Here is a 26,538-nt window from a genome sequence, read left to right as displayed (position 1 = left end):
AGTAGTGAAGACCACATTTACCTGGGATTGTTGGGATCCTTGATTTACAGTTAGTGAAGTCCAGATTATTATGGGATGGATCAATTGTAGCAGATTTGTCAGCTAAGCATCTATTCTGTGAACTCTACTCCAGCATAGTTTAACAAAATATAACTTTAAAGATTAGTAATGCTGTTTATACCAAATCCCTACCCTGCCTATCTTATGTTACTGAAAAAATAGTGACATCAGACAATTTTTGCCTCTTTTTAGGTTGCAGGAGTGAAAATTAGTCAACTTCAACATAATTTGTGTCATGCTTGTGTTGTGTGCCCACAAAGCATTTTTCTTCAGCAGAAAAGTGGCAGGAAGTCCCTGGGGACATCCCAGCATTTCATAAAACAAAGCGCTCCCAGCACTTTCTTCAGTGACATACTATTCATGGTTTTTGTTTCTATGACAGCAATATCTTGACATTATTGTTAGCTCGGTAGCCAGTGTCACACTGGGTTAACAGAGGGCTGACTACACAGCTAACAACAGGCTTAAAAATGTATGGTGATAGAACACAACACTTAGTGTCTGGCCAGGCTGATCCCAAAGTTGGGCTTTTCTGTCTTTGTTGTGATAATTTCATACAGCTGGGGATAGACAGTAGCTGAAGGAATGGGTCTGATGACACCAGCACCTTTCTGAAAAGTTCAGAGTTTTTTCAACTAGAAGTTGAAAACAGAACACTCTGAAAAAGACACTGGGTGCCGTCCTTTTTCTCTGGGCGACTGCATGTGGCCTAATACGCTCTCTCCCCTGTGTGGGAACAGTTAAAAAAGGCACTGGCACTCAAAAAAACCCACAATGTGGATACGGGCCTTTATGGTTTCAGAATGATTAAGATAGTTGGAGAACAATTAGATACAAGATGGGATATACAGGATGTTTTTTTTCCTTGTTATCCATGTTTTTCTCAAATGATGCACAGATTTTTATTATCTCCACTTGCTTGAAAATCAGTGCATATAGCTGCCATAAATCGGAAAAGAAATCCTCCCAGGGGGCATTAACCTGGACCCCCCTAGTTTTAGGCTGGAGCCTTCAATGTTTACAATGTCCAGCTCCGCCCCTGCATAAAATATTTACAACTTTGTGCTGTTGTTGTTTTTTAATAAATGTCTACAATATTGTGATGAATTATATAACATATACGGCAGTTCAGGTGCTGGTTGGTCAAATGTTTATTATGTATGGCTGTGTTTGTGAATATGCACGACCAGTTAAAACCTGGAGATTCACAGACAGGAGGAAATCTGTTGGACGTCAAAGTGTTGAGTGGAGTTCAGTTTGGAGAGGCAGATGTTGGGATGAGTTGTACAGCTCACCAGATCAACCACGCTGATGAGGTTTAGGGCTCCTCTCTTTCCACCTGAGCACATGTGAAAGGAAGCAGGAAATAGGACTGTGCCCTGCAGGGTGTTTGGTACACGGGTTTTGGTTGCCTTGGTTTCATGAATTCCCCTTGACTGAAACATCAAGGTGTGGTCACCCCGTGTATTCATAGGCATACAGTTTGCTTTAATCTCTAATAGACTCTAAGATTTAAAGCTATGCTGGCCATTTGGCCATGTACTATATAGAATTTTGTTTTTCAGCATAAGCAAAATAAGATAAGAGTTCTGGGCTGTGGTGCAAATTAAAGCTTCTCTGAAAGAGGAGCTGAGCTTTTAAACCAGTAATGGATCAATTTGACGCTAAGACATACATGTTTAGATTTATAGTTGTGCCATAAGCAGAATATAGAGGAGAGTTCAAATTTTACTGTCCAGAATTTATAAACTGCACTGTACATATTCATAAAATCAGAATGGATAGTAATAAAATTTTATTTTCTGGGCTTTGGTGTAGTAAAATTATCTTTTAAATAAGGGGTTATGTTAAACAGTGAATAACTCAACATACACGTTAGGGCAGATTTGCTGATATATGGAGATGGGCCCACATGTTTCATGCTGAGAACATTTCCATTAATTGTGAAGTCACCTTGCCATCCAGGGTTGCTGTTTTAATGGTGCTGTAAATGTACATAATATTACATCTCTTTCAGTGTCCTTTTCAGTATGTGACTTGCAACCTTGAAATGTAAAAATTGTATTGGGAGCTACAGCATGAGATAAATACCACTTTGTTGTAGAGTTAATGCTTATGTGAGTAGTAATTAGGCCTGCTGTTTAATGACTCCTGTAAGTTGGGTTGGGTGGGAAAAGGGGAAAATAAAATTATGTTTAATGCGATTTTTGTCTTTTTGTTCAAAAGACTTTAATTGTAACATGAAGCTCTTGAAAAGTTACAAAAACAGGGCTGAACTGTCATATTAGACCTATTTCACTGAGATGAAAGTAGTGTATAATCTGAGCCGAAGAGGGCAAATGAGAGTTAGTGGTGACAAGGAGGGTGGTCTCTCTTTATGTGCCATCCTTTACCCCAGTGTGCTAACTCCCTGACAAAAGACAGTCTATGTTGACATTGTATTCTCATTTGAGAAGCTGTGTCCCACACACTGGAACAGTCCTCTGTTTCTGTGAAACTGTGGAGTTTGGAGAACTCAAGGCTCATAGGATGAACCTTCATCCTGCAGTCTACGTAGGGTCCTTCATTTGGCTTAGTTCTTGCTTCTACCCTCACAGAGATAAGTAGTATGTACTGGAGCTTGGGAAGAATAAACTGGTGCTGTCCTCCAAATTCGGGCCAAAGAAAGATGCATTTCTATGTCACATTTCTCTGTCACCTTTGAAATGGAACAGACTTGTTGACCCATGATGATGTACTGTATTTGAATCAGAATCGTGTTTATTGCCAAGTAGGTTTCTACATGCAAGGAATTTGTATTGGTATTTTGGTGCACAATAATAAACATAGTCAATAGAAACATGTACTGTAAATATCAAGAATCTGATATAAAAAGAAAAGTTTACATCCTTTTTTTTTAATTATGCACTGTGGCACTTTTTAAATCTAGGGAAGGGATGATAATAATAACTTTAAGTAGAAGACAGTTTTTGAATAACGTTAAACTGACACATTTTTTGTCTTGTATGATTTTAAGCCACCAGGAGGCGATAATATTGTATTAGGAAAAAAAATGTATGTAAGTTGGGTTGGTCTCTAAAAGAATAGCAAGAAAAAAGGGTAGGATGTCGGGGTGGGGGGCAAACAAACTGCCAAAGTCAAGAATCATACATATAGACAAAAAAAAAAGAAAAAGAAAAAAAGAAACAACAACAGCAATAATAATAATAATATTAATAATCATAGTAATAATAATAATAGTCATAGTAATAATAATACTCATAGTAATAATAATACCAAAACGTTTTTTAAAAAGCAATGTAAAACTGGCACAATTTTTGTCTCTTGAATAAGTCAGGAATCATACATATAAAACAGAAAAACAGAAAAGTTAACAATTAAAAAAAAAAAGTAAAATAATAGCAGGGAAATAATAATAAATACAAATATAATTATAATCCCGTATTTTCATGATGTATAACTGACAGTTTTTGTCTCTTTAAATGATTTCAGCCACCAGGAGGCGATAATGATATTTTAGGAGAAAGAAACAGAAGTTGAGATGAGTTTCCGGAAGGTAAAATTCAAGAGATTTTGTCAAAAAAATAACAGTCGCTCTTTTTGCCGTTTATGTGTATATAAAACTGTAGAAAAAGTAAGTCATCCTGGACTTAATTGTGACTTTAATTCACAAGGAGGTCCTAGTTAGGATTTTCGAAAGTCGAAGGACTGATTTAATGAGGAGTGCCTGAAGGCAGCATGGCAGAGACGAGGGGGGGGGGGGGGGGACATGCGCGTGTGTGTGCGCGTGCGCGGCCACCGACGCAGCAGCCCTGCCTTTTATTACCGCTGACGTCCCTCTGCCTCCCTCTTTCTCTTGTCAGTGTGGCTTCTGGAGGGGTTATCCCATTTTTCCTCCATCTTCTTGGTAGAAAAACAAATGTAATGTTTCCGGGGAGCCGCTGCTGCTGCTGCTGCTCACCCGGGTGACCTTTCATTTACCGAAAAAGCTGTTGGAGCCGAACCGAATGAGAGGAGCTAAGGGGCGGACTGGACCAAGAGGAAGAACCGGAGACTTGACTGGGAGGCTGCACATCCGCCGCTGTCTTTAATCCAACCGCAATTTGCCATTGATTTCTTTTCCAAGGCTCCGGACACCTTTCGGTATTTGAAATGTCGTGTAAGACGGTTCCTGGTTGTGTTTCCGTGACAGTTTTTTCGTGGGAGCCACCCTTTTGACGTTTGTCACCCTGAAAAATCACATTAGCTAGCTTAGGGGAAAACTCCCCCTTTTTTCCTCAACTCGACCCGCGGTGGTCGCTCAGAGCCCGCGGCTGTTTTTCCTTTTATTTCCTACCCTCATCACTTGCTTCAATGGTTGAGTTTCATCTCCTTTCTCACCACATGACCGATGCAACTGAAAGTAAACTGATGACCACCGGTTTTTTTTTATTACCGAGCCAACCCGTGTGAACCGACATGGTACGATAGCGTCTGCGAAGGATTGGGGGAAAGTGAGAAGCTAGGTGGGGGGTTCAGTCTGGGTTGTTTTTCTTTTTTCTCTGTTGTTGTTTTTCTTCAGATGAGCCTGGGTTGGTACCAACAACACCAGACAGACATGAGGTGGATGTAGTTTGTTTTTTTATGCATCAATTTAAGCTGGATCACTGTCTTGGTGATCTGTGCTGCCTTCGCGGACTGTGACAATGAGGATTGTATGAGAAGTGAGTCTGTTTTTTTCTGGTCTGATTGACCGCCAGGCTAATCTGGGGTGTTCTTTTTATACCCAGTGTGAACACGAACCTACAGCCCACTTATTTATTTTTCTGGTGGACGACGAAGCGCACTCAGGGACGAACATGTCTTTACGCACGGCACTGCCTGGGAACGAGCGGAACCCAGACCATGTAAGTAGATAATTAAGAACACAGGGCGTCTATTTGTCACCTTCAGCAGCAGGAATAGGTTACCATTAGGTGGTGTTGTGCTTTTGAAGAAAGTGATTATAATAACCCCCCAACCCTCGGGCCCTGAGATTAGTCAGCCATGTGCAAAGAGCAGCTGCAGTCAAGCAAGGCGACACTAATCTCCCCCAGCTCATTTGGGACGGGTCGCAATTGGACACACAGGATGGAGATGGAGGGCATGGAGAGGGAGATGGGGAGGCTTGGGTGCTTTGGACTGGGTGATGTGTTAGAATGATTACACACACACGCAAAATGCACACATGTAATCAATCAAGGAGATGCCTAAAAATTTACCCACCGGTGTCTACAGTGCGCATGTTTGTCTTCCCCCAGCTGATCAATAATTAATGCATCTGATGCAAGGCCACCCAGCCCTCTCCTCAAGGCCACCCAGCCCTCTCCTCAAGGCCACCCAGCCTGCCCTGCACCCATCCTTCCTACATCACCTCACTTCCAGCTTTTCACCTTGTCTGTACCCCCTCCACCCTGTCTGGTCTGTCCAGTTTCCCGTCTAATGAAACTGAGTGGAAAGCAGCTCAGTATTGCAGAATCTGCTGTGTCAGGCTAGCCTGGTTTGTCCTGCTGATGTTTTGATGTGTCTGTGGCAGCGTCTGGGTTTTGGGGAGACAGGACTTAGAGTTGAATGGTTTATTTTTTAAGCATTATACAACATTTTTTTGAGTATAAAGATGCTTCTAAGATTGTGAGCCTCTCTAATGTCCCCTCACCACGTATCGACATCAGTAGTGTGGCCATACAGAGAATCCCCACCTTTTATCTCAAGGGCACCAAGCTTACAAAGCTAGCCACCTGAAATATAACTCTCTCCTTTTGGATTTCAAGCTCTCATAATTTCCTTTGCAGCAGCAGCAGCCAGTATTCAGATTCAGATTCAGATTCAGAATACTTTATTAATCCCCGGGGGGAAATTGTTTAAATAGAGAATAGAGAAAATAGACAAAATAGAGAATATTTGTCTCCTATTTTTTAAATGGTGTTTAAAGGATATATGTCATCATCACTATCCCAATATAAATGAATATGAATATAAATGAAAGCCACCAGTAGTGCTGATTCACAGTTAGCTGGACTCTCACAAAGACCTTTTTGCATAGCCATAGCGACAGGGAAAATGCATGAAAACATAAAGATTAGGTCCCTTTCCTCAGGGTTATTTACTGTGTACATTTTGAGCCCTGGTTGTACCCATTGGAGAGACGCTGCAACCTTTCCTTACTAACCTGCCTCACTGCGGATTGTTTCAGTTAGGTGTTTATTGCCTGTAGCCCTTTTGTCAGGACCCAGAAACCCTTACAGAGGTGGCAGAATCCAAGATCTCTTCATATGAGCCTGGAGTGGATGGGTTGGACAGTTTGTCAGGCCACACCCAAATGTTCGACTCCAAACAAGTGACACTGCAATTAGATGTTGCCTTTTTATTCCAAAAATAATGTGAGTAATTAAGCAAGAAACTCCCTTTTCTGTTACAATATCTATTCACCTTCTCAGCAGGCTTTTAGGACCACATGGTGTTTAGTAGTTCCTTGGAAATGGCTCTCTTCTCCTGTTTAGTAACTGCAGGAGTAATAAAACAGTTTCTCCTAAACAAAGCAGAGCAGTAAACCAATAATTGTGGCTATTAAATGCTTGTCATTTTTGACAAAAGTTTGCTTGTGGTTTAGTGCTGGTATTACGTATGACAGAACTCTTCTTTCTGACTGTGAAAGCAGGATAACTGAATGATCAGTTTAGTTAGCCATCATGTTAATGATGAGGAATAATCTACCGTCCTCACTCCTTTCCTTCCTTAAACTTAGTGAGCTATTTGATTAGTCCCACTGCTGTGAAATCAGTAGTTATGAGTTTTTTTCTCTTTACAAAATAGAACTTGTAATATTTAGGTGCTCCCTTTGTTATGGTGCATTGTGACCAAGCTGGTAAAGGAGGAATAAACTATTTGGCCATGAGCTGGACAGCAGAATGATTGCTGTGCTCGCTCAGTCACAAGCCACTCTTGTTAGCAACCTCACCATGGCAACAACAGGGGATCCTCCATATTACCCTTCCTGCCCATCTTTTCCTCACCCGCCCTTGTTCATTTTGACGAACGCACACATACAGAGTAATTTACTCTCACCCAGATAGTCCTCTGTATGTGACAGCAGGCACACACAGTAGGCTGAGTTCACTCAGTCCATGTACAGTGTGCGAGGGCCAGGACAAATGATCAGTATGGCCTCTTGCAGTATGTTGTTGACACAGTGGTTCCAGTATTGTGTGATGTGTGCTATTATGACATTTTCCAACTACTCTGCTTTCTGGCAGTTAAACTTTTTGCCAGGTTAAGGCTGGTTGAATGATGGCTTATGTTCATGTACTGTGGCACGTAGACTCTATATGGACTTTCACAGTGGAAGCTATAATGTAATTTAGATAATCACAACTGATTCGATTCAAGAAACTGTCTCACTACTTTTTCTCTGGCTTCAGACAAGGCTGAGGTCTTACCTCCTTCATTTACTATGTCTTAAACAGATGCTTTTACTAATTTTAAAAGTGATGCCTAAATATCTTTACAGTATCCCTTAAAGGTCCAGTGTGTAGGAGTTAGGGGGATATGTTGGCAGAAATGGAATACACAGTGAGTATGTTTACACTATCATTAGTATGATTTCTTAAGTGTATAATCACCTAAAAGTAAGAATCATTTTTGCTACCTTAGAATGAGGTGTTTGTATCTACATAGGGAGCCGGTCCTCGTCCACAGTCCACCGTGTTGCACTGCCTTGTTTCTATGGTAGCCCAGAATGGATAAATCAAACACTGGCTCTAGATGGGGCCATTTGAATTTTCACTGCACTCACCATAGTTAGCAGCCCCTTGGACAAGCCTCAAGACATCAGTGGCGGAGAAACTGATTTGTATTGTGAAACTGCTTTATTCAGTGTTTTTGCTGGTTTAAATCACCTGGTCTGTTTGTTTTAGAGAGGGGTAGACCTCTGCAGGTAATTCAGCTCCCAGTGAAAACCTCCCGTACAATGAACACTGAAAGAATTCTAACCAGGAGAAGTTTCAGTTGGTTTAAAATTGCAGTCCTCATCCCTAGACACCACTAAATCCCCCTAAATCATACACACTTTTCCTTTAAGAACAGGTCCAAAACTTTCATGTATCAGAATTTACTAGTTTTTACTTTTTACTGGTATGTCAAATTGAATAAATTTTGAGCAGGTTTCAGTGTACAACAGTGCTTGAATGCTGTAGAGATAAGAATGACAAAATAGGAGGAACTAGAGATGAAACAGTTACTGGGTCCATGATAAACTAGGGTAAAACTCCCACTGTTTAGTATTAGCATTTTAAATCTGAATTATCATTAAAACCGTGTGTTCTTCAGCACTTTAAAAAACACCAAAGTTAGCAACAGTCTCCTAGACGCCAGCGTAACATGGGTTCATGTTCCTATTCCCTTTTTGACAGTGTGTGTTCAGCAGGCAAACCCAGTGATGATACTGGTTCCTTGTCCTCATCTACAGTGATACAGACATTCAAGCAAGCATTTAAAAAACTGGTTATCTTTAATGTCACTGAACATTTGATGTGGTGTTCATATGTTTACATAAGGTATTGGCCATGTTGTTTATGCAAACAAAAAGTGCTGCTAGTTTCGTTTGTGGCTTTCAATAGACCAATTTTAGTGGACGTCACAGTTACTTCACAGCAGTTGTGTGCACATACTGGTGGCAGAAAAACAGTGGACACTGGTGAGAAACAGTTGAGATACCTGGAATAAAAATGTCTTCTTGTGCCGCTGGATGTCAGAACAGGAATACAAAAAAAGATAACCTTCATTTTAGCTGAAAACCATTGCCAAGGACGCCATTTGAAGCATAATGAAGACATTAATGGTTGCTAGACTTTGATGTAAAAAAGTCTACATAATATTTACATATGCAATTCATAGAGCCCTACAGTTACAGCATGACATAATATTTAGGTTTATATTTACATACACCTAGTGGTAGCAGTATTTACATTTTTCTAAAATGCATTAAACAATGACAAGAAGTTAATACTAACCGAGCCATGAAGTGCAGTTTAAAAAAGTTAAAACTTAGTGAAATGATTTCAGTGTGTGTATCAGTACTTTCTGGACATTTTCAGCACATATTAACAATACCGTGATAATACTAACTACCATGATATGACATTTTTAGACTGTTTCACCTCTAACATAGCACATAATATGAACATTTTGGGTGTACATTTCTAGACATGCAGTAACATGTTATTGCATGTACATGTGTATTTTGCATCTTAACACAAAACCGGAATGTAGTTTCATAACTTCCTGCAGAACCAGACCATCATAAATACACTGTTACACAACCTGACTTGAGATTTTTATGCTCCCGTGTTTTTGTCGTCTTCTGAGATCATTATCGCTGTGTTATAATTCAATCACAGCACTCATGACATGACAGCCAAAGCTTTCACACCAGGATCCAAGATTTGCATGTTTGTACTCTCTGTTCCCTCCATTGCCTCTCTACTGTTGTTCAGTCTTTCTTCTCTCACACCAGTTCTCTTCCTCATGATATCCCCCTCCTCCCTTTAATTCTGACTCCATCAAGTCCTGTGGATCCAAAGTCACAGACACCAGACATAAAGGCAGACATCCCTTTCAGTCCAGGCAGCATCCATGTCCCCATCCTTCCTCTCCTTTCAAGCCTTGGACCTGTTAAAAAAAAAAAAAAAAAATCCTATTCCTTTTTCTTCTCTTCACACATTAAGTCCTAGAATTGTATGGTGTTGTGTGCGTGTATTTTTTGTCATGACACATTACAAATTATGTAGGTTTTCCAGATGACATGCATCAAATATTACCATTTGCAAAGTGCACCAAAGCTAGACAGTGACATCATCATAAGAAACCAAACGTCATTTGGGGATGTTCATATTTTACCTTAAATGACAGGATCACAGGCTTCTCTATTGGCTGAAAAAATGTTTTATCCTCTTGGAAAAACATTCAAACCTAGTTAAGATAATTGAAAAATGCATGGTTGTCATGCAGTAGTAGCAGTCTGTAGGATTTAGTGGCATCTAGCACTGACAATTGCAAATAGCAACCAGCAAAAACTCCCATGTGCCAAGCATGAACTCCCTGTTAGGATTTTTGACCTTGTTCATATCTTACATCAAATCTTTCCCTTTAGCTCCTTGTGACCTCTGACACATTTTAGTCCATACAGTTATTTGACTCTCGTATCTGCTGCTGTCTTGCAAAATAATGTCAGAAATCAACTTCACATTTGTTCCTGGGACTGTGTCTCATCCTCCGCTAGTTTATGCCCTGTTTATCCGTCCAGTCTTTTGTCAAGGTTAGAAGAATGAGGAAAATCTTTTTTTATGTGAGGACATAAGGGTTGTAATGTTGCATCAGCAATTGGGTCTCTAGTCTAAGAGTGAGCTATGTGCTGGTGAAGCTTGAAGTTTGGAGCTGGAATATAGTCAGTAAAGGTTCACACTAGTATAAAAAAACACAGGTATGCATTTATGTTTGTGCTTTTTGTTGCTGTACTGTGGGAACAAACTGTTTTACTTTGGGCTAGTCATGAGCTTTTATCTGTGTGTGTGAGAGAGGGAGCGAGAAAAGGAAGTCATGTACTAGGTGTGGGTGAGTGCTTGTGTGCACATGTACAGCTGTGTGTTCTTGGGGGGGGAGAAAAAAAAGCTAGCGTGTCTTTCAGTGTGCCACCGCAGGGCAGAGCAGAGCTTTTGTGTTCCCTGGACAAGCGAAAGATTCATGAGCTTGCTGTCCTGACTTGTTACCTAAAAGCTGGCATCCACCTCTGATGCCCCACGAAGGCTTTGTTTCACCCAGAAACACACCAGTCACAGTGATAAGAGCTCCAGGCTTTCAATCATCTAGTTCACTGAGGCCAACTGAACCATGTATGATTGGTATAAAATTAGGTGGGTTGATATTAGATGACCTATATTAGCCACAATGCCTCTCTGACATGTGCCATGTCACACACTCGCCAGCATCACCCATCTGAAATGTGTTTTGAATTTCGGGTGCAACAGTAGCCCAAAGGTCAGACAAGTGGGCCGGTTGAAGGGAAATTTCCGGCTTAAATTCCTGGAGTGGTGAATGAGTCGCTATCTGTTCAGCCCCTAACAGCTACTACCAAGGTGCCAGTGAGCAAGTCACTGTGCTCCCAGTAGCTATGGTGATAGTAGCAGTAGCACACTTTGGTAGCACTGAGCAGATTCAGCTGAGAAAGTGTGAATGTAAAGCAGGGCAGTGCAGGGAAAAGAGCTTAAGAGATTTAGCAGAGCTTCCTGTAAATGGCTTGCTCAAGAGCACAGCAGTGGCCTGTTTTTAAGGGAATTTAAGTATTTACTTTCCTTGCTCAGATTAGCATTATTTACTTAAATACCATCTTACCGTCTCCCTCTATGTATGTTTTTGCATTGCACTTTCCGAATCACTTTTCCATCACTGTGTCCACGTTGTCGTCTTCTTCCTCTGAGTGTATGTATGAAGTTTAGGTTTCTGTAGTTGAAGTACCTAGTTCTCTATTTATTAGAAATGTTTATTAATTATGTCGGGTGGAGATGCACCTATTGATCGGCTGGTGACTGGAATCATCTGATTTTCAGCTTGATCAGTCATTGCCTGGTGACTGACTGGTCAGTCTCAGATATGGCCAATCCTTTGCCAATGAGTTTGTGGTCATGCACGCACTGCATGATGGTTCCCATCGCAAGCAGTAGCATGGACAGTAACAGATTATCGTCAGAGCCATTGTAACCCGTTCTCAAAAGTTGTAATGGCTTTAAACTGGTAGACTGTGGTTAACCTCCCAAATCTGTATTAATCACCCTGTTAATAAGTTGCTCAAAAGTGTAGCCAAGCAAAGCTAATGCTAACTGTTTCATGTAAGTGGATGGAAGACACTAAAGCACTTAGCCTCCTAATCCGTGAGGTGTAACTCAATAAAACATATATCAGTGGTCTACCCTGGTCTACTAGTTAGCTAATTAGTTAAGATAACCAGCGACTACTGGGGTCATGAATAATAAACTCATAAGTTTCACATAGAAAAGCTAATGCTAACTGTTTGGTATAAGTGAATGGAAAATGCTAAAACAATTAGTGACTTATTCGGAGAGGTATAGTTAAAAAAACATAGAGCTGGGTGTTCTAACATAGTTTGCTTGTTAGCCTAGTCTAGATCTATGTGATAGATTTGTTGGTTTATTCTGTGACAGCAAAACATTTTAACACTAGTGATCGAAAGGAAAATGCAATGGTAACGTTACTTGAGCTGATGGGGAGCTGTTAATAAGGTGTGATCTGATAATACCCTCACAATCCTGACAAATGGTTTGAGCAGCCAAATTAGGTGTTTTTGACAGTTATTAAAGTTAATTCTCACTCCAATTAATGAGACGCTCATCTTTGATATCATTTATGCATTTTTACTATTTCCAGCCAATAAAGATCCAAATATGTTTATTTATGCTATCAATTATAGTTCTTAGAAATAAAGAAAATTGTAATTGTCCAAGAAAATTGCAATTGGTGCATCTACACTGTCAGTAATATAAAACATATTACTTGCTGTTCACCAGAGGGCATTTTGTTTACAGTAGTGAGAGCAGTGATGAGGGTATATGTTCAATGTTTGTGGATAGGAGTATTTACAACGTATTAAAATTGTGTTTTCATTCAGCTTAGTTGTTGTGGACTGACACATTTTCTGCCCTCTGATATTACATGATGTATCTTTAAACAAGTTTATTTTCTATAAGCAGCTCTACATACTGTGTGTGTAGCAGTACAGTTTCTACCATCTCTCCTGGTAGGCCAGCCAGATGTAAAAACTAAAATTAAGGATTGGCTTGTTGAAGGTAAGGAAGGTACCTAGTATCAGAGGCAGAATAAAAAGGCCACTTCTTAGTATGTGTAGGTTAAACACTTATTATTTAAACTTGGCATATGCAGATATAATACAGATGTAACTTCCATGGCTTTTTGTCAGCACAAATTATTTTCCTGCCAGCTCTTATGTAACTCTAGTTAAGAGGTAAGTCAGCAAGAGGTGCTGAACAGGTGGCGTTTTCAAGAGATCAGGCTACCGTGTGAAGAATGACACTGTGTTCACAGACAGCCAAACACACACACACACACACACACACACACACAGACCCCTGCAGACAAGCATATGATCGCACTCAGATACACACAAATACAAAAACGAGCCGGCTGACGAGCATAAAGGGCTCACAGTCGGAACACACAGTCGGTCTGTTGTGTTCATTGTGTAATGGGGCTCTTCTGCTGTGGGGCTCTCAGGTGTCAGCTTACTGTCCTCAGTGTCTCTCCTCAGGCCTGAGCTGCTGCACTTTAGTCATGTGGATACGATATCTGCTCTTCCTGTTCTCTTAAGTGTGTTTGCATCTGTAGTGTGGTTATCTTGTCAACTCTGCAGATCTATGAAGCTTGAATTAATATCTTCATTTAAACTGTGATGTTAAGTTGTACAGTCTTAGACTGCATGTGTCTGCATTTCGACACACCTTTGTCATTGATACTACCCACTTGTTTTGCATTCTAGTCACATAAATAACAGATTGATGTACTGATATGGTACCTGGTTATGTTTCATCAGTTTTTATTTGTAGCCACTGCCTGAGAACTGCAGTGTACTTGCACTTAATGTTGTTCAGTCTAAACTGCATGCTGTAAAGACATCATGTGATGTGTGTGTGTGTGTGTGTGTGTGTGTGTGTGGGTGTGTGTGTGTGTGTGTGGTAATGTTCTTGTTAACCAGAGGAAATGTCTCATCAGAAACAGCTGTGTCTGTCCAGCCACTGTAGACAGAAGCTCTGCAATAAAAGAGAGAAGTCTTTTTAATTGTTGTGAGCAGAAAGACAGAGCCTGTGATATGTTCATTATCAGAATACTAGTATTTTCCTTTAGGGATAACATTGTTGCCATATTAAATGGTTAATAGCAGAGAGATGGTAGTACCTGTGATAGTTTCCTGCAACACACATACTGTAATGTTAATCAGCGTTCTTGGACAATAATCTTGGTTTTCCTTAGCATTTTTTGTTTTTAACCAATAAAGGCACTTTTTCAAACACTAGTTTTGAGTCAGGGGATCCTGAGTCAGGTGCAGAGATGATTTAGAGAACAAAGTGAGCATGAGGTGAGAGTAAAAGTCCTGTAAAACGTAACTAGCACCATGTGTGTTAAAGGCTACTTACACTATCTGATTGAGTAGAAATGAATGGTGCATCTTTGAAGGGAAACTATGGTTTCAAATAACCTTATCTGTGTAGTTTTGGCCATCATTACTACCATTACTAACACTCAATAGTACTCATCAGCAACGTTGCTAAAAATGGAATCTGACAGGGCAAATAACACAAACAGTGAGGTGGATGTACAGGTTTTAAACAAATGAGTATGCTAGACAAACTTGGATTTTGTAAAAGAAAATGAAGACAAACTCTAACTCATCACATTTTATAGACTTCCTGGATCAGCTCTGACCTACTGACCTTCCCAGGGGTTGTGTGTGCACAGTTTTCCCGTGCAGTGGCATTATTACTTAAATTATGGGTGCATTCACTTTGTTTTATCTGTGGGATAAATGCGAAACTGTGGGCTTGTTCACAACCTATCTGATCGTCTCACTGCGTGCTTCTCACCCCGTCGGTCTTCATTTTAGGAATGTTGCATAGATCTCATCATAGCAGCTATTTTGGTGAGAACAATGTTATCATTACCAGTGGAAATGATGGCCAAAGATATACAAAAATAAAGGTAATTTTTCTATATGTGAGTACAGTTGTGTGCAGTTCTCTCTTTGCAGTTGTGGAGACATTGAATATGTATCTCAGAGAATGCAGTGACACTGGGTTTCTGGAACAGATCACCTCAGAGAAAAGAATCAGTCTGTACAGAGACGGAGAGAGAAGCTGAGGTCTAGCCAAGGAGTGACTCAGCGCTTTAATCCACTGCTGTTGATCCAAACAGAATAAATCTGACCCTTACTCAGCCTGGGCTGATGATCACAGCCCTGCAGTGAATGATATGCTGAGTAATGTGGCAGATCTCCAGAGGCGGGGAAAAAGCATCTCTGTCAGTGTGTGTGTGTGTGTGTCTGTGTGTGGGTGTGTGTTTGCAGTCCTTCACTGTCCAAACTAAGGAATCCAGTTACACTTTGCATACTGTAGCCAGATAATGTAGGGCTGGAGGAGGGAGGCGGCCTTTTAACCCGAAATGTCAGGCAGTTGTCCTCTTTCAACTTTGTATCCTCTGGCACATGATGGCAATAGGGCTACAGCTAATGATTACTTTCATGATCAATTAATCTGCTCATTATTTTCTCTATTAATAAGTTTGTCAATAAAATGACAGGTAATCGTAAAAAAAAAAAAAAAAAGCCTTTTGTTATTTCCCAGAGCCTGAAGTGGTGTCTTCAAATGGTATGTTTTATTGGAACAGCAGTCCAAAAATCCAGAGCTATTTGAATTATTATAATGTACCCGACAAAGAATTATGTCAGTGGAGTCGGAGTTAGGTGTTCAATACAAATATACAACGATTTTTTGCTTTTTTTCCAAATAGAGTTTGAAAGTTTGAACAGGATTCTGTAGGACATTAAGGGTGACAGTGACACTCATCTAATACTGTAAACAAGCCAAGTTAGCCCTCCAAGCTAATACATGCTAACTATGCTAACGACGGATCGGAAATGTGCAACAATTTTTTTGCAGACACTAGATATAAAACAAAAGCCAGAGATTGTATCGTATCAGCTGCCGCCGTCTCAAGCTCCTTTCCCACCGGACAAGAAACACACTTACACCTGGCTTTTGTATTTAATGGGAAAGGTTACAATTGGCATTCACTCCCAGGACAAATGACTGCGGTGTTCATGGATATTTATCAGCTCTAGCTCCAATCAGCTCTGGTAGTGATGAAAATATGATACTCAGGTGAACGCGCTAATTGGAGCTCCATTGCTGGCTCCATACAATGAAGTGCTACCACAAAATACTGTTGTTGTTTTTTTCCTTTCATCAATAGGACAGTTAAGCGTGAAAGAGGGAGAGAGAGAGGGAGTGACACGTAGCAAAGGGCCACGGGCTGGAATTGAACCCGGGCCGCTGCAGCAAGGACGAAGCCTTTGTACATGGGGTGCCTGCTCTATCGCCTGCTCTGGTTACCACCATCGTCCCTACAAAATACTTTTTGTCTCCGTCCAAGCAGTGCTTAAATATTGTTCAAAACTTAGTCAACAAAAAGTTTGAAAGAGAGACTGAAAAATAGCAGATATTAAAAAAGACGTAACCATCACGACATTTTCACTGGCCTACATGGGTGATATGGCCCTAAAATAATATGATGATATTTCAGGGTATTTTTGCGAGAACAATATCCTTGATGATATAACAGATTAGTTTAAAAAATATTTTAGTTTGGAACCATCAAGTTGGTAATAATTTCACTTTCAGCCATGCTTGTTGCTGTCGGTAACAATATGATGTCAATATGTCAAGTCAAATATCAAATATCGTGAGAATCACGATATGAATTTTTCATATGATATTAAAAAATAAACCGGTATTATCATGAACGAGATGATATGGCCCACCCCTACTAGGTGCTGCTTTCTACTATTTACTGACCTGTTTTCAAGCCAGTCAATGATGTCAGAACATAACACACCAGAAAAAACATCCACTATAAGACTCAACAAGGCAGCATCATTTATTTATTGTTTATATAGGACAGACATCTTGGTTTGTATCACCATGCACATAAAAGACTAGTCATCTTGAGTTAATTTGAAAATATGATGCTTAATAGCTGAATAGCCTGCCTGACATCCACAGGGTGATTAACGTATGCTTAGTTTGCAAATTCAAGTTGATTCAATAATGAATTAAGTTCCTAATGACTGCATTTAACAAGCTGAGGAGGTTTGTAGAGGTTGAGCAAGTTTCCAAACTTGAAGGCATGAGAAACCCATTCCAAAGCCATGACAACATTTCAGAAATGCAAATCTCGCCACAGTTTAATGAAGGGGATCAATTGAGGTTTCTCTTGGTGAAAGTCCTAAAATGTTGTTGTTGTTTTTTTTCAATGAATCTTTGCTACTGCTACGGTATTTGGCACGTAGAACAGAAGCTTCCAGTAAGAACAACACAATTCAGCCTGCCCTGGGGGAATATAAAGTACATGTCAGTGAGAGAAGCCTTACAGCCAAACTGGTCTGACTCACAGGCTAATGGTTATTGGTTGGAATTTGAAAGGCAGAAGCTGAAGGATGTCTGTCAGCTGCCGTGCCATTTTAGTCGTCCGTACATTTTCTCTAATTAAAATCAGAAGCAGCAACAGTGCTTACAGATTAAGAAACATTAGTTATGTTTTAATTATCGCTCATTTACATTGTTTAAAAAGGGGCCGATGAAAGCTCTTGTTCATTACTCACGATGTAAAGTCACTTGATTTTAGCTTGTGCAAAAAGTTAATTCTATTAGCAGCTTTATTGTTCTGAAATTCAAAGACATTGCAGTCTAGCGTGACCTTTATCTGTTCGTGCTGCCACATTTTCAGCCACTCTCCACCTTCTGTTTTCTGTTACAACAGAAAGAGCAACTAAAGTAATACTGACATAATGCCCTCTGCAAATGGTCATTTCCTGTGATAAAAGTAAAGCAAACACGATGGTGGGGACTTTGTTATAGTGCCAGTGCTGAAATGATTGAGTAAGGTTTGCTTAATACATTGGTATTTTAGCTTTGTTATGTCTTATATGGTCAGACCTGGTGGTGAAAGAAATCTGAGCCTTGAGGTACTGAGGCAGCCTCTGTCATGAGGTTTCTGTGTGATGATGATTGTTTATGTGATTTTTATGTTCTTGTGAAAGATGCTGAATCATGGCCTGCTGATTCATTGTATTACATTTCCTTTAAGAATTTTTTTAATCAGACTGAACTATTTTATTCACTAAGCACGACTGATATCAAGAATTTTTAGTGGTAAAACCTAGTGCATATTACTTAAAACTATCACATTGTTCTTTGTGAAAAGTCCAGATCTCATTTATGCTAAGAGCAAGGCACAACTTCAGCAACTGATGGAGTCTTGGCTCCAGACGATCAGACAGCCTGTCTGTCACGGTCTGTGACATGTTTTTCTGGCAGCTCCTTCTTCCTTGTGGGGCCTGCCAGGAAACACTTGCTGAGTGTTGCAGTGCAACATGTGACACTTCAGCTCTCATTGCTGTGATATCTCCTGTCTCCAAGATAGGAAGTGACGCAGGTTAAGATCATGCAACATCCCGCTGCTCTTGACACACAACTCCCAGGGGATGACAGAGATGTGTGAAGTTCATACAGGGACCTAGTGACAAGTTTGAAGATTTAGCAGAGATAGAACAAAAAAGGGATCTGCTGTGTGGGGTGACAAAGCAAATATGTCAAATGTGTATGTGCTTTATGGAACATGTAAAATGTCTTTTTTTGTGACATGTATAATAATGAGGGAGATGCTGTAAGATAAGGAGTTCCAGTTGGACTTAAGACCTAGATACTGTGGTTGCATAAGAGGCGTCTCGCCACGATGCCAGTAGTATGCCTATCCAAACTGGGCCAGTGGTTTTAATGTTTAAAAAGATGTATTAGCTTCTCTGCATATGATGTTCTACATCAGTGCGTCGTCCAGATGGAGGGCAGGCAACTGGAGGCAAAGACAACCAACACTGCATAAATGCCTATGATTTGCACTGCATACGGCTGTTCCAAATGATCAAACTGAGTAAAAATAAGGGCCACATTAAATCCAGAAAATAATCTCCTGACCTCCCCTGCTAGTTTACCTCATCCCATAGTTTTTTTCTTTTTGTTTTTGTTAATACGACAAAGTTCAGCACGTTACCACAGACAGGAACAGTAGAAATGTGTGTGAACTTACGACATCAACGTAGCATGTTGTGCAGTTAAGTAAAATTAGTCATTGAGTGATCCACTCATCCTTTTTACTGTCAGCAGTGTTATCTCTTTGTTGTGTTCTGTTATGTTGTGGAGACAGTGTGTCTGCTCTGTGGTGTGTGATAGAGGAGGCGTGTGTCAGGACACACCAGTCTGAGGCCACAAGGCCGAGAGCCACAGCTGCGAGAGAGAGGAAGAGGAAACTGGACTGGCACTGTGGGTCAGTGTGTGTGTGTGTGTGTGTGTGTGTTAACAGGGGTTGAGGATGGCTCAAGGTTACGCCATTCCTCTGCTGGGGACCAACGTCACACATCCTGTCTTTACTCAATACCTCCTACCAACACACACTCACCCACACACACAGACCTACAAGTACTTCCAGGCTGCAGCAGCAGGACACCTCCCTCAGGGCGTGGTCCATTGTTTGGAGACGTGTTTGTGTTCGTCACGCTGCGAGTGTTGATGTTGCAGTTGTCTGCCTTTCCTTCACCGCCCCTACAGCGTCATTTAAGACCACAATAACAGAGCAAGGAAGAAAGAGAAAATCACATTTGCATGCAGAGTTATTAATGAATCCACTAGCAAAATAAGCAATAATTCCTACATCAGTAACATTAAAAAACTCATACAATGACTGCAAGTGTTGTGCTTAATATTCTTGTAACTTGAGAGTGATCACGTACTGCAGAAAAGCAGCATGTAAAGAAACAAAACCAAGCTAAATTGTTTTTCAAACTGTTAAATGAAGATAATTTTCAGTTCATGACATCATGGTCATTGAAATATAAAAGATGAGTGGAATTGCACTCAGTCGACTTCACTGTGGAAGAACTGTATCACGAGATTCATGAGAGTTTCCATTCATGCATTTATATGCATTTTTATTCAGCTCTTCACCCACACAGACCAGCAAAGATAGAGGAGCTGCTGTGCTGCAGAAAAGCTGTTGGAATGCCAGACATGGAAATATACATACCACCATATATTTATCTAACACTTATTCTTTTATACTAATTACTTCTCATGATGTGTGTAGCTCTAACTCAGGATATCTATTTGATATGTCTTAACTTTTCTTAGTTTATATATTAGATGTGACCAGAGTACTGCACACCCACTTTGAAAAATTAACATAAACTAAACACAAAAAAACAAACACCAAACATCAGAGATGGAAAAGGTTAATGTTGGGGAGTCCAGCTCCTCGCTGGTAAGGAGGAAGTTCAAATTGATTCACTCTATAAGAAGGGAACCAGACACACTTTACATGACAACTTCAGTGTCTGTTATATGCTTAATAAACTGATCTTTGTTTTACATAAAATCTGCTGGTTTAATAAACCGCATACCACACGAACAGCTACTACCTTAGTATCAATTTTGAAACAAGACAAAAATGGCAGAAACTCACATTTTCTCTTATTTCGAAGGAAAACTTAACTGACCAACTAAATTGAATTTTTGCTCTTAAGAACAGCTCTTTATCTGTTTATCTGCCATCATCTATTCTGTTGTTTCTATTATTTTGTCCATGCCTATTTACATCAATGAGGGTAGGCGAAATAACAGAAAAAAACCTCTCACTATAATTCAATATAGTTCAACGGCAGCACAATTTGCAGCCTCCAAAATAAAGTTCCATCAATACCTCACAACAAAAATTGAACCTAACCTTCATGAAGGGAGGATTTCCTACAGACTGCATTAGTCTCATGTGTATCTGGTAAACTGGCAACTGATGGACATTAACTACACATACAATACATGCAGCTCATCCCCCAGCTGAAGCTGATGAAAAGTGGTGTTAAGTTTTTAGACAATGTCAACATGTGCATTCATTGTGTTGAAAGATGTGATGTAACGAAGATAATGCTGCTGTTGTTAGAGGGTTGATTGTTTTCCGTTTGACGTCATCTGACAATCACACTAACATGTTCGCCCTATTGTTGTCGAAAAGACGTCAAGCTGTCATTCCTGTCAGCCACACAAGAACTTAAAGGAATAAACTGCCTGTTGACATTGTTAAGTCAATAACAGGAGCCAGATTGGGGACAGTATTGCATTGCGAGTTGATGTAGCCGGACCTGCCAAAAAATGTATTTATGATGTTAATGGTATAAATTATAAAATTCCCCAAGTAAACTTGAACTTCCATGCTGACATTCCAGAATAATTTAGCTTCACACTGAATCAATTGGATTTTTGATTAATCAGGATTTTCATATTTGCCATAATCATGCTGCCTTGAATTTAAAATGGAAGCAGGATTTTTATGTAAAAGGTTGAATAAATTAAATGTGAATGGAGATTTCAACACTTTGTCATACCTTAACAACAGAACAGGTCGATTTCCACTGGCTTTCAAAACGACATGTATCACTGTTGTAATGGTCGTGAAACGATCACAGTTCTGCCCCAAAACTACCTGGCTAGGTTTAGGCAACAAAACGGGAGAAGGAACAACATCATGGTTTAGCATTAAATAAGTATTTTTGTTGCTAAGGTAATGTAAAACATATGTCACATCACATACATCACTGACGTAGTATACTACACATACTAGCATACAAGGCTATGTTTTTATGAAAAGTAGTCACATTTGACTTCAATCTTCTGGGTGAAAGTCCTTTGTTTGTTTGACCCATCCATGACCCCTCCCACCCACCATATAAGGGCTTCTTCGACATTTGTACATTACATGGACTTTTTAGCTTTTTATGCTAGGCCACATCGCTGCCCCCTCTGCTCTTGTAATTTTTACTGTGGTCACTAGACGTTGCCACCTTGCAATAAGCAGAAGTATGGGTCGTAATAAGCTTCTTGCAGTCGACGTTTTTGGCCATTTTTTCAGCGAGAGCGGGCTGAAAGATTTATGTAAGATTGAGAAGGGCGGCAGTTCAAATATTGGCCAATACTAAAAACAACAGAGATTTTAAAATAACGTTAGGGTGACATTAGATGTGTTTAGCCTCAGTTACATCCATGACATTTCTGACGGCCCCTCGATCTTCACCAGCAGTGGAACAAAGAGTTTAGGACAGCAGATCAGAGAGAGTCGTGAGATGCAGGACATCACAAAGAATTGGATTTTGCAAGGGCAAGGTGCAGCTTGTTTGCTGAATGTGCAAAACACAAAGTGAGACAGCCCCCCACCCCACACACACACACACACACACACACACACATGGACACACACACGGACACACACATAACCATCCACCAGCCCTCCATCCATCTTCTATACCAAATGTCACCCTACATGTATAATGATGGGGGGCGGGGGGAGGGGGTTTCATCCAAATACCTCTGCTGGCCCCAGTCTGCTGTCAACAGAGACCCCATCACACCTCGCCCAACCGCACACATACACACACTCACATTGAGGCCTACTCCTGAATGAAACTGCATGGTAATCAGAAAGAGTGGATGAATCAATGGACTGCGCTCCTTAAAAGTAGTGTGGGGAGGGGATGTGGAGGTCGACATGAAGCTCAAATTGATGCGAGATCGCTGAAAATGAAGATAGCAGCACGAGACAAAAGAGGGGGCGGGTCCAGGCGTGGAGAGGAGAATAGAGGGAAGGAAGGCAAATTGATTTGTCTGGGGGATGGGCCTGAGCCAAAGGAGAGAGAAGAAGGGGTGAACAAAGAAGAGGAGGACACTCTGATTTGAGGCTCTAGCTAACGTTAGCTGTGTAGACTACCCCAGCTTTAATGGAAGTTCTAGTACATCAGTATCATTGGTATTACAGGTATGAGCCTGTGCACTTTCCCATGTGTGTGCTGGAAAATCATTAAAACTTGTGATCTCACCGCTGTGTTTACCACATTGTGCTTTTCAAGGTGATGTGGTTTTATCTGACTTCTGATCTGTGTGTGTGAGAGAAGGTGTAGTTCCCATAGTGTAGAGATAGAGAGTCATTGTGCTGAGGGCTTGTCATGAGTTGTGCAGTTTCTCTTGGGGCCCTATATTTGCCTTTTCCACCAGTAATGCAGTCAAGACTACATATTTTTTACGTACACCTGTCCTCTGTTTAGGAGGCCTAATCCATACAAGAGTTGCTTTGTTTTCTTTCTAATTTACTGGGTTTAAAGTAGGAAGAGACTGAGAAAGATTGGGAAAGTGAGGTGGGATGATGTCTTAAAGACCCTGAGCTGTATTCAACTGCTGGTCTAGTGTGTTTAATCTCTTTTCCTTCATTGAAACTGTGGCCTATTTGAGAGTTGTGGTGATAGCACAGACTTAAGGTGATTTCTTCTGTTTGCTGAAACCTGTGTTGAGTCTGTTTTTAGTTACACTCTGGATCATTTACATTTTTGTTTTGGTTTATTTGGTCCAATAGCAATAATGCCAGTTCATCTAATTATACACCAACTAGTCTCTATATACAGACTCTACATTCAGTGAATGTAGAGATCTTGCCTCCGGAAGAAGAGCGGAAGATCCCTGGTTTCCGGTTGTAGGCTGTTTGTAGTCCGCGTGATATTGATCAATCACGTTTGAGCCAGCTGCAGTTGTTGCCAGGTTAAACGCTCCGTGCAGTGAACTAAGGAGGCGGAACATAATTGGCGTCACTGCAAACTCTGAAACCATCGCAATGGTTCACCATATTTACTTATATATAAACGGAAGTCGGAAACGGAAATTCGCCTCCTCAAACCGGAATGCCAAAAAATTGGGGATCTGCCCCCAGAGGCTGTATCGCTGTCTGCCAGAAGTCAGACGCCGAATACAGCCGATGGGTTCCAAGAATGTACACCAACATAACTGCGGCTGTAGTAACTCAAATTCAGCTAACGCAATCCCCAGCGCAGAGGTCCACAGCGGGCTGGGTCTAATCTGTGTAATTGCAACAAGAGAAAGGTTGCTGCTGCAAGAGTTTGTGCGGGGTTGGCAAACTGTAGGTGGGATTGCACCTTTAGCTCCATTTCCACTGAGCAGTACGGTACGGTTCAGTTCGATATGCTTTTTTTCCGTTTCCACTGTGAAAAGTTGTGGATGGTACCAATGGAACCGTTCTTTACCGTTACCATTTTTGAAACTCTGTAATGCATCCTGCCAATAGTGAAAGGTGTGGTCTTCATTCATCACTCCTTTGCTGGAAGGAGTGAATCTTTTCTGAAGTAGTCTTGCATGGTGACAAAATACACAACCATCTTATTTAAATGCAGCTGGCTGCCACAGTGATGTCATCTCTAGTTTTATCTTGTGAAGTGGTCGGAGATTGGCAAACAAGAAAGTTTAAAAACAGACATTAAAAATGATGCTGTGTTCACACCACATTTGAAATGTTTTGCTTGTTTTCATGGTCGTGAGACCTGATGGAAACTGAAGTATGACTGTGAGCCTCTGATGCTTCCCGATCTTATTTCTCTGATCCTCATTTCATCTCCACTACAGATGAAAAGTTCAAGCTCATAGCTTCTGTGGGATTTTTCTGTTTCTGCTGAGCGCTCAGAGGAGAGCAGATGGAGGGATTAGAGTTTGATGTTCATGGTGCAAGACCTCAGACCTCACTTGACCTAAAGGGTTCAGATAGGGTCAGGCTGAGTGTCTGAAGTGAAGTGAAGAGTTTGTTAAAGGAAAAAAATGCACTTAATTTTATTAATATGTATTTGTAAATTATGTAACATAAATATATATACTTCATATGACATTTGGTTCAGTAGAATGAAAAAGTCAATGAGTTTATTTAAAATCCAACTTATTCTTAAAGAATTTCATAAGAAGCTTTCGTAATTATGTAGTAAAAGTTGATTTCTGCAGTTTTTAGACACATTTTAACTGGACTTAATATGTTCTTGCCATTTCAGCCTGAATGATATTAAGTATTTTTATAATACTTTGCAAATTCTTTGGCAACTCTAAGGGGTTATAGGATTGGTCAGGCAGATAGTAAATATTAAGGCCTGTGTTTAACACAGTGAATGCAGTGCAAAATGTAATATCTTAGTTTTTCTCATTTCTAATATTACGTCCATGATTTTTTACTATTATCCCACTGTTGTAAAGAGACCGTGACTATGTTTAGATACACAAAATATTCGGTGTTTTTTGCCCTTTAAAAAAAATACAATATTCTACTATACTGTTTACATCGCCAGTGGAAAAAGAATATTCCACCAATATTCCTGTTTACGTGCAGCCATACATACTTTGATAAATGTGCCCTAACATGTTGTGTATCACGTCAAAATATGCTTGTGCCATTTTGCTTTTTTCAAAATAGAATTTTTTTCCACTGGTAGCTGACTTGTTTGACCGTGGGAACTCAGCCTTTTTCTTTCATTCCTTCAAACACGTACTTGAAAAGGTTGGCATTGCAATATTTGCACATGTCCAAAAACCTGTTTATCTAAGTCTTCCATAATGTTAAAAAGTAGGTGTGTTTCCTCCAACCAGAAATGTGGGCTTTTCTTCTTGGCATGCATCGCTACCTCAGTCTTGCAAACTGTTGGCGACTTGGTTTGTGTACAGTGCATTTATGACAATGTGCAGAGCTGACCGTAAACACACCAGAGGCCATGTGTTTCAAACTGCAGTAAGAACTGTAAGTGAGACACATATTCCTAATGTGCTGTATGTATGCCCAATGAAAGCCTGAAAAGTACTGGCATATCCCACTTGTCTTAATTGGAAATGCTACATATTAAAGAACACCTAATTTGGAATATCCAAACGAAGTATGCTGTTTACATGACCCATATCAGATTCAGAACATTGTCATATTTGGAATAATAGTGGAATATTAGTGTTCAGTGTCATTTGAAAGTAGTCAAGTGATTCACAAACACGGACCTTTGACATGATGCGTTCAGGGGCAGATCAATGTGCTGATGTTACTTCATGTTGTACAGATGCAGCAGCATGTGTCTACACCAGTGACCTCACTGCCACACATGAATGTGAGGAATGCAGACTAAGAAAGGTCAGATGAGATTCATAGGAGGTCTGGCAACTCGGTATTTCACCTTTGGGTGTCTGCTGGTACCAGGCTGCAGTCATATGACTGACGAGAGCACAGTCAAGGTCACATGGAGTTTGTTGGTGGCTCTGATGTTATATGACTGTGCTGAGCGAGATACTCTGGAGAGCATAGCTTTATTTCACTAATTTATTATCTGTATAAATATGGTACAGATCATGTTTTATGAGCACTGAATGCAACAATAATGACAAACTTTCAAAGTCTCAGTCAGTATTGCAAGCTGAATGATACCTCTTTAGAATTTAGGCAGCATTTGTTCATTTCAAGGACAAGACTGGTATTATCAGTTTTTGTTTTAGTGCCTTTTTTTTCTTTGTTTGTTTGTTTGTTTTTACATAAAAATTACACTAATAGTCCATGCTCTTTATACTTATAATGCTACTGAAAATCCCTCTATCAGGTCTCAGATTTTCTCCCTTTTTTCATGCCATTTCACCCACAATTCAGAATCTTTCCCAGTACAAGTCTTGGGTTTAATTGTATATAGTTATATTTACTAATATAACATCTTTATTT

The 26,538-nt window shown here is 40.2% G+C and overlaps 1 protein-coding gene across 6 annotated transcripts in view; it reads left to right on the top strand.

Moving 5' to 3' along the window:
* The first annotated feature begins 3,854 nt into the window (after window positions 1-3,854).
* Window positions 3,855-26,538, top strand: part of mark4b (MAP/microtubule affinity-regulating kinase 4b) — a 72,796-nt gene continuing 50,112 nt past the window's right edge. For 3 of the 6 annotated variants that reach the window (XM_033630315.2, XM_033630317.2, XM_078166909.1), the window contains exon 1: window positions 3,856-4,946. In XM_033630315.2, the coding sequence (XP_033486206.1) occupies window positions 4,899-4,946 (48 nt within the window). In that variant the 5' untranslated portion in view covers window positions 3,856-4,898. Of the gene's footprint in view, window positions 4,947-26,538 lie in introns of all 6 variants that reach the window. The other 3 variants (XM_033630316.2, XM_033630318.2, XM_078166908.1) reach the window with 2 other exon arrangements.

Source organism: Epinephelus lanceolatus, chromosome 4 (genome assembly GCF_041903045.1).
Source record: "Epinephelus lanceolatus isolate andai-2023 chromosome 4, ASM4190304v1, whole genome shotgun sequence".
NCBI classification, from domain to species: domain Eukaryota; kingdom Metazoa; phylum Chordata; class Actinopteri; order Perciformes; family Serranidae; genus Epinephelus; species Epinephelus lanceolatus.
Note: the sequence above shows the minus strand (reverse complement) of the source record. Positions and strands in the feature narration are given on the sequence as shown.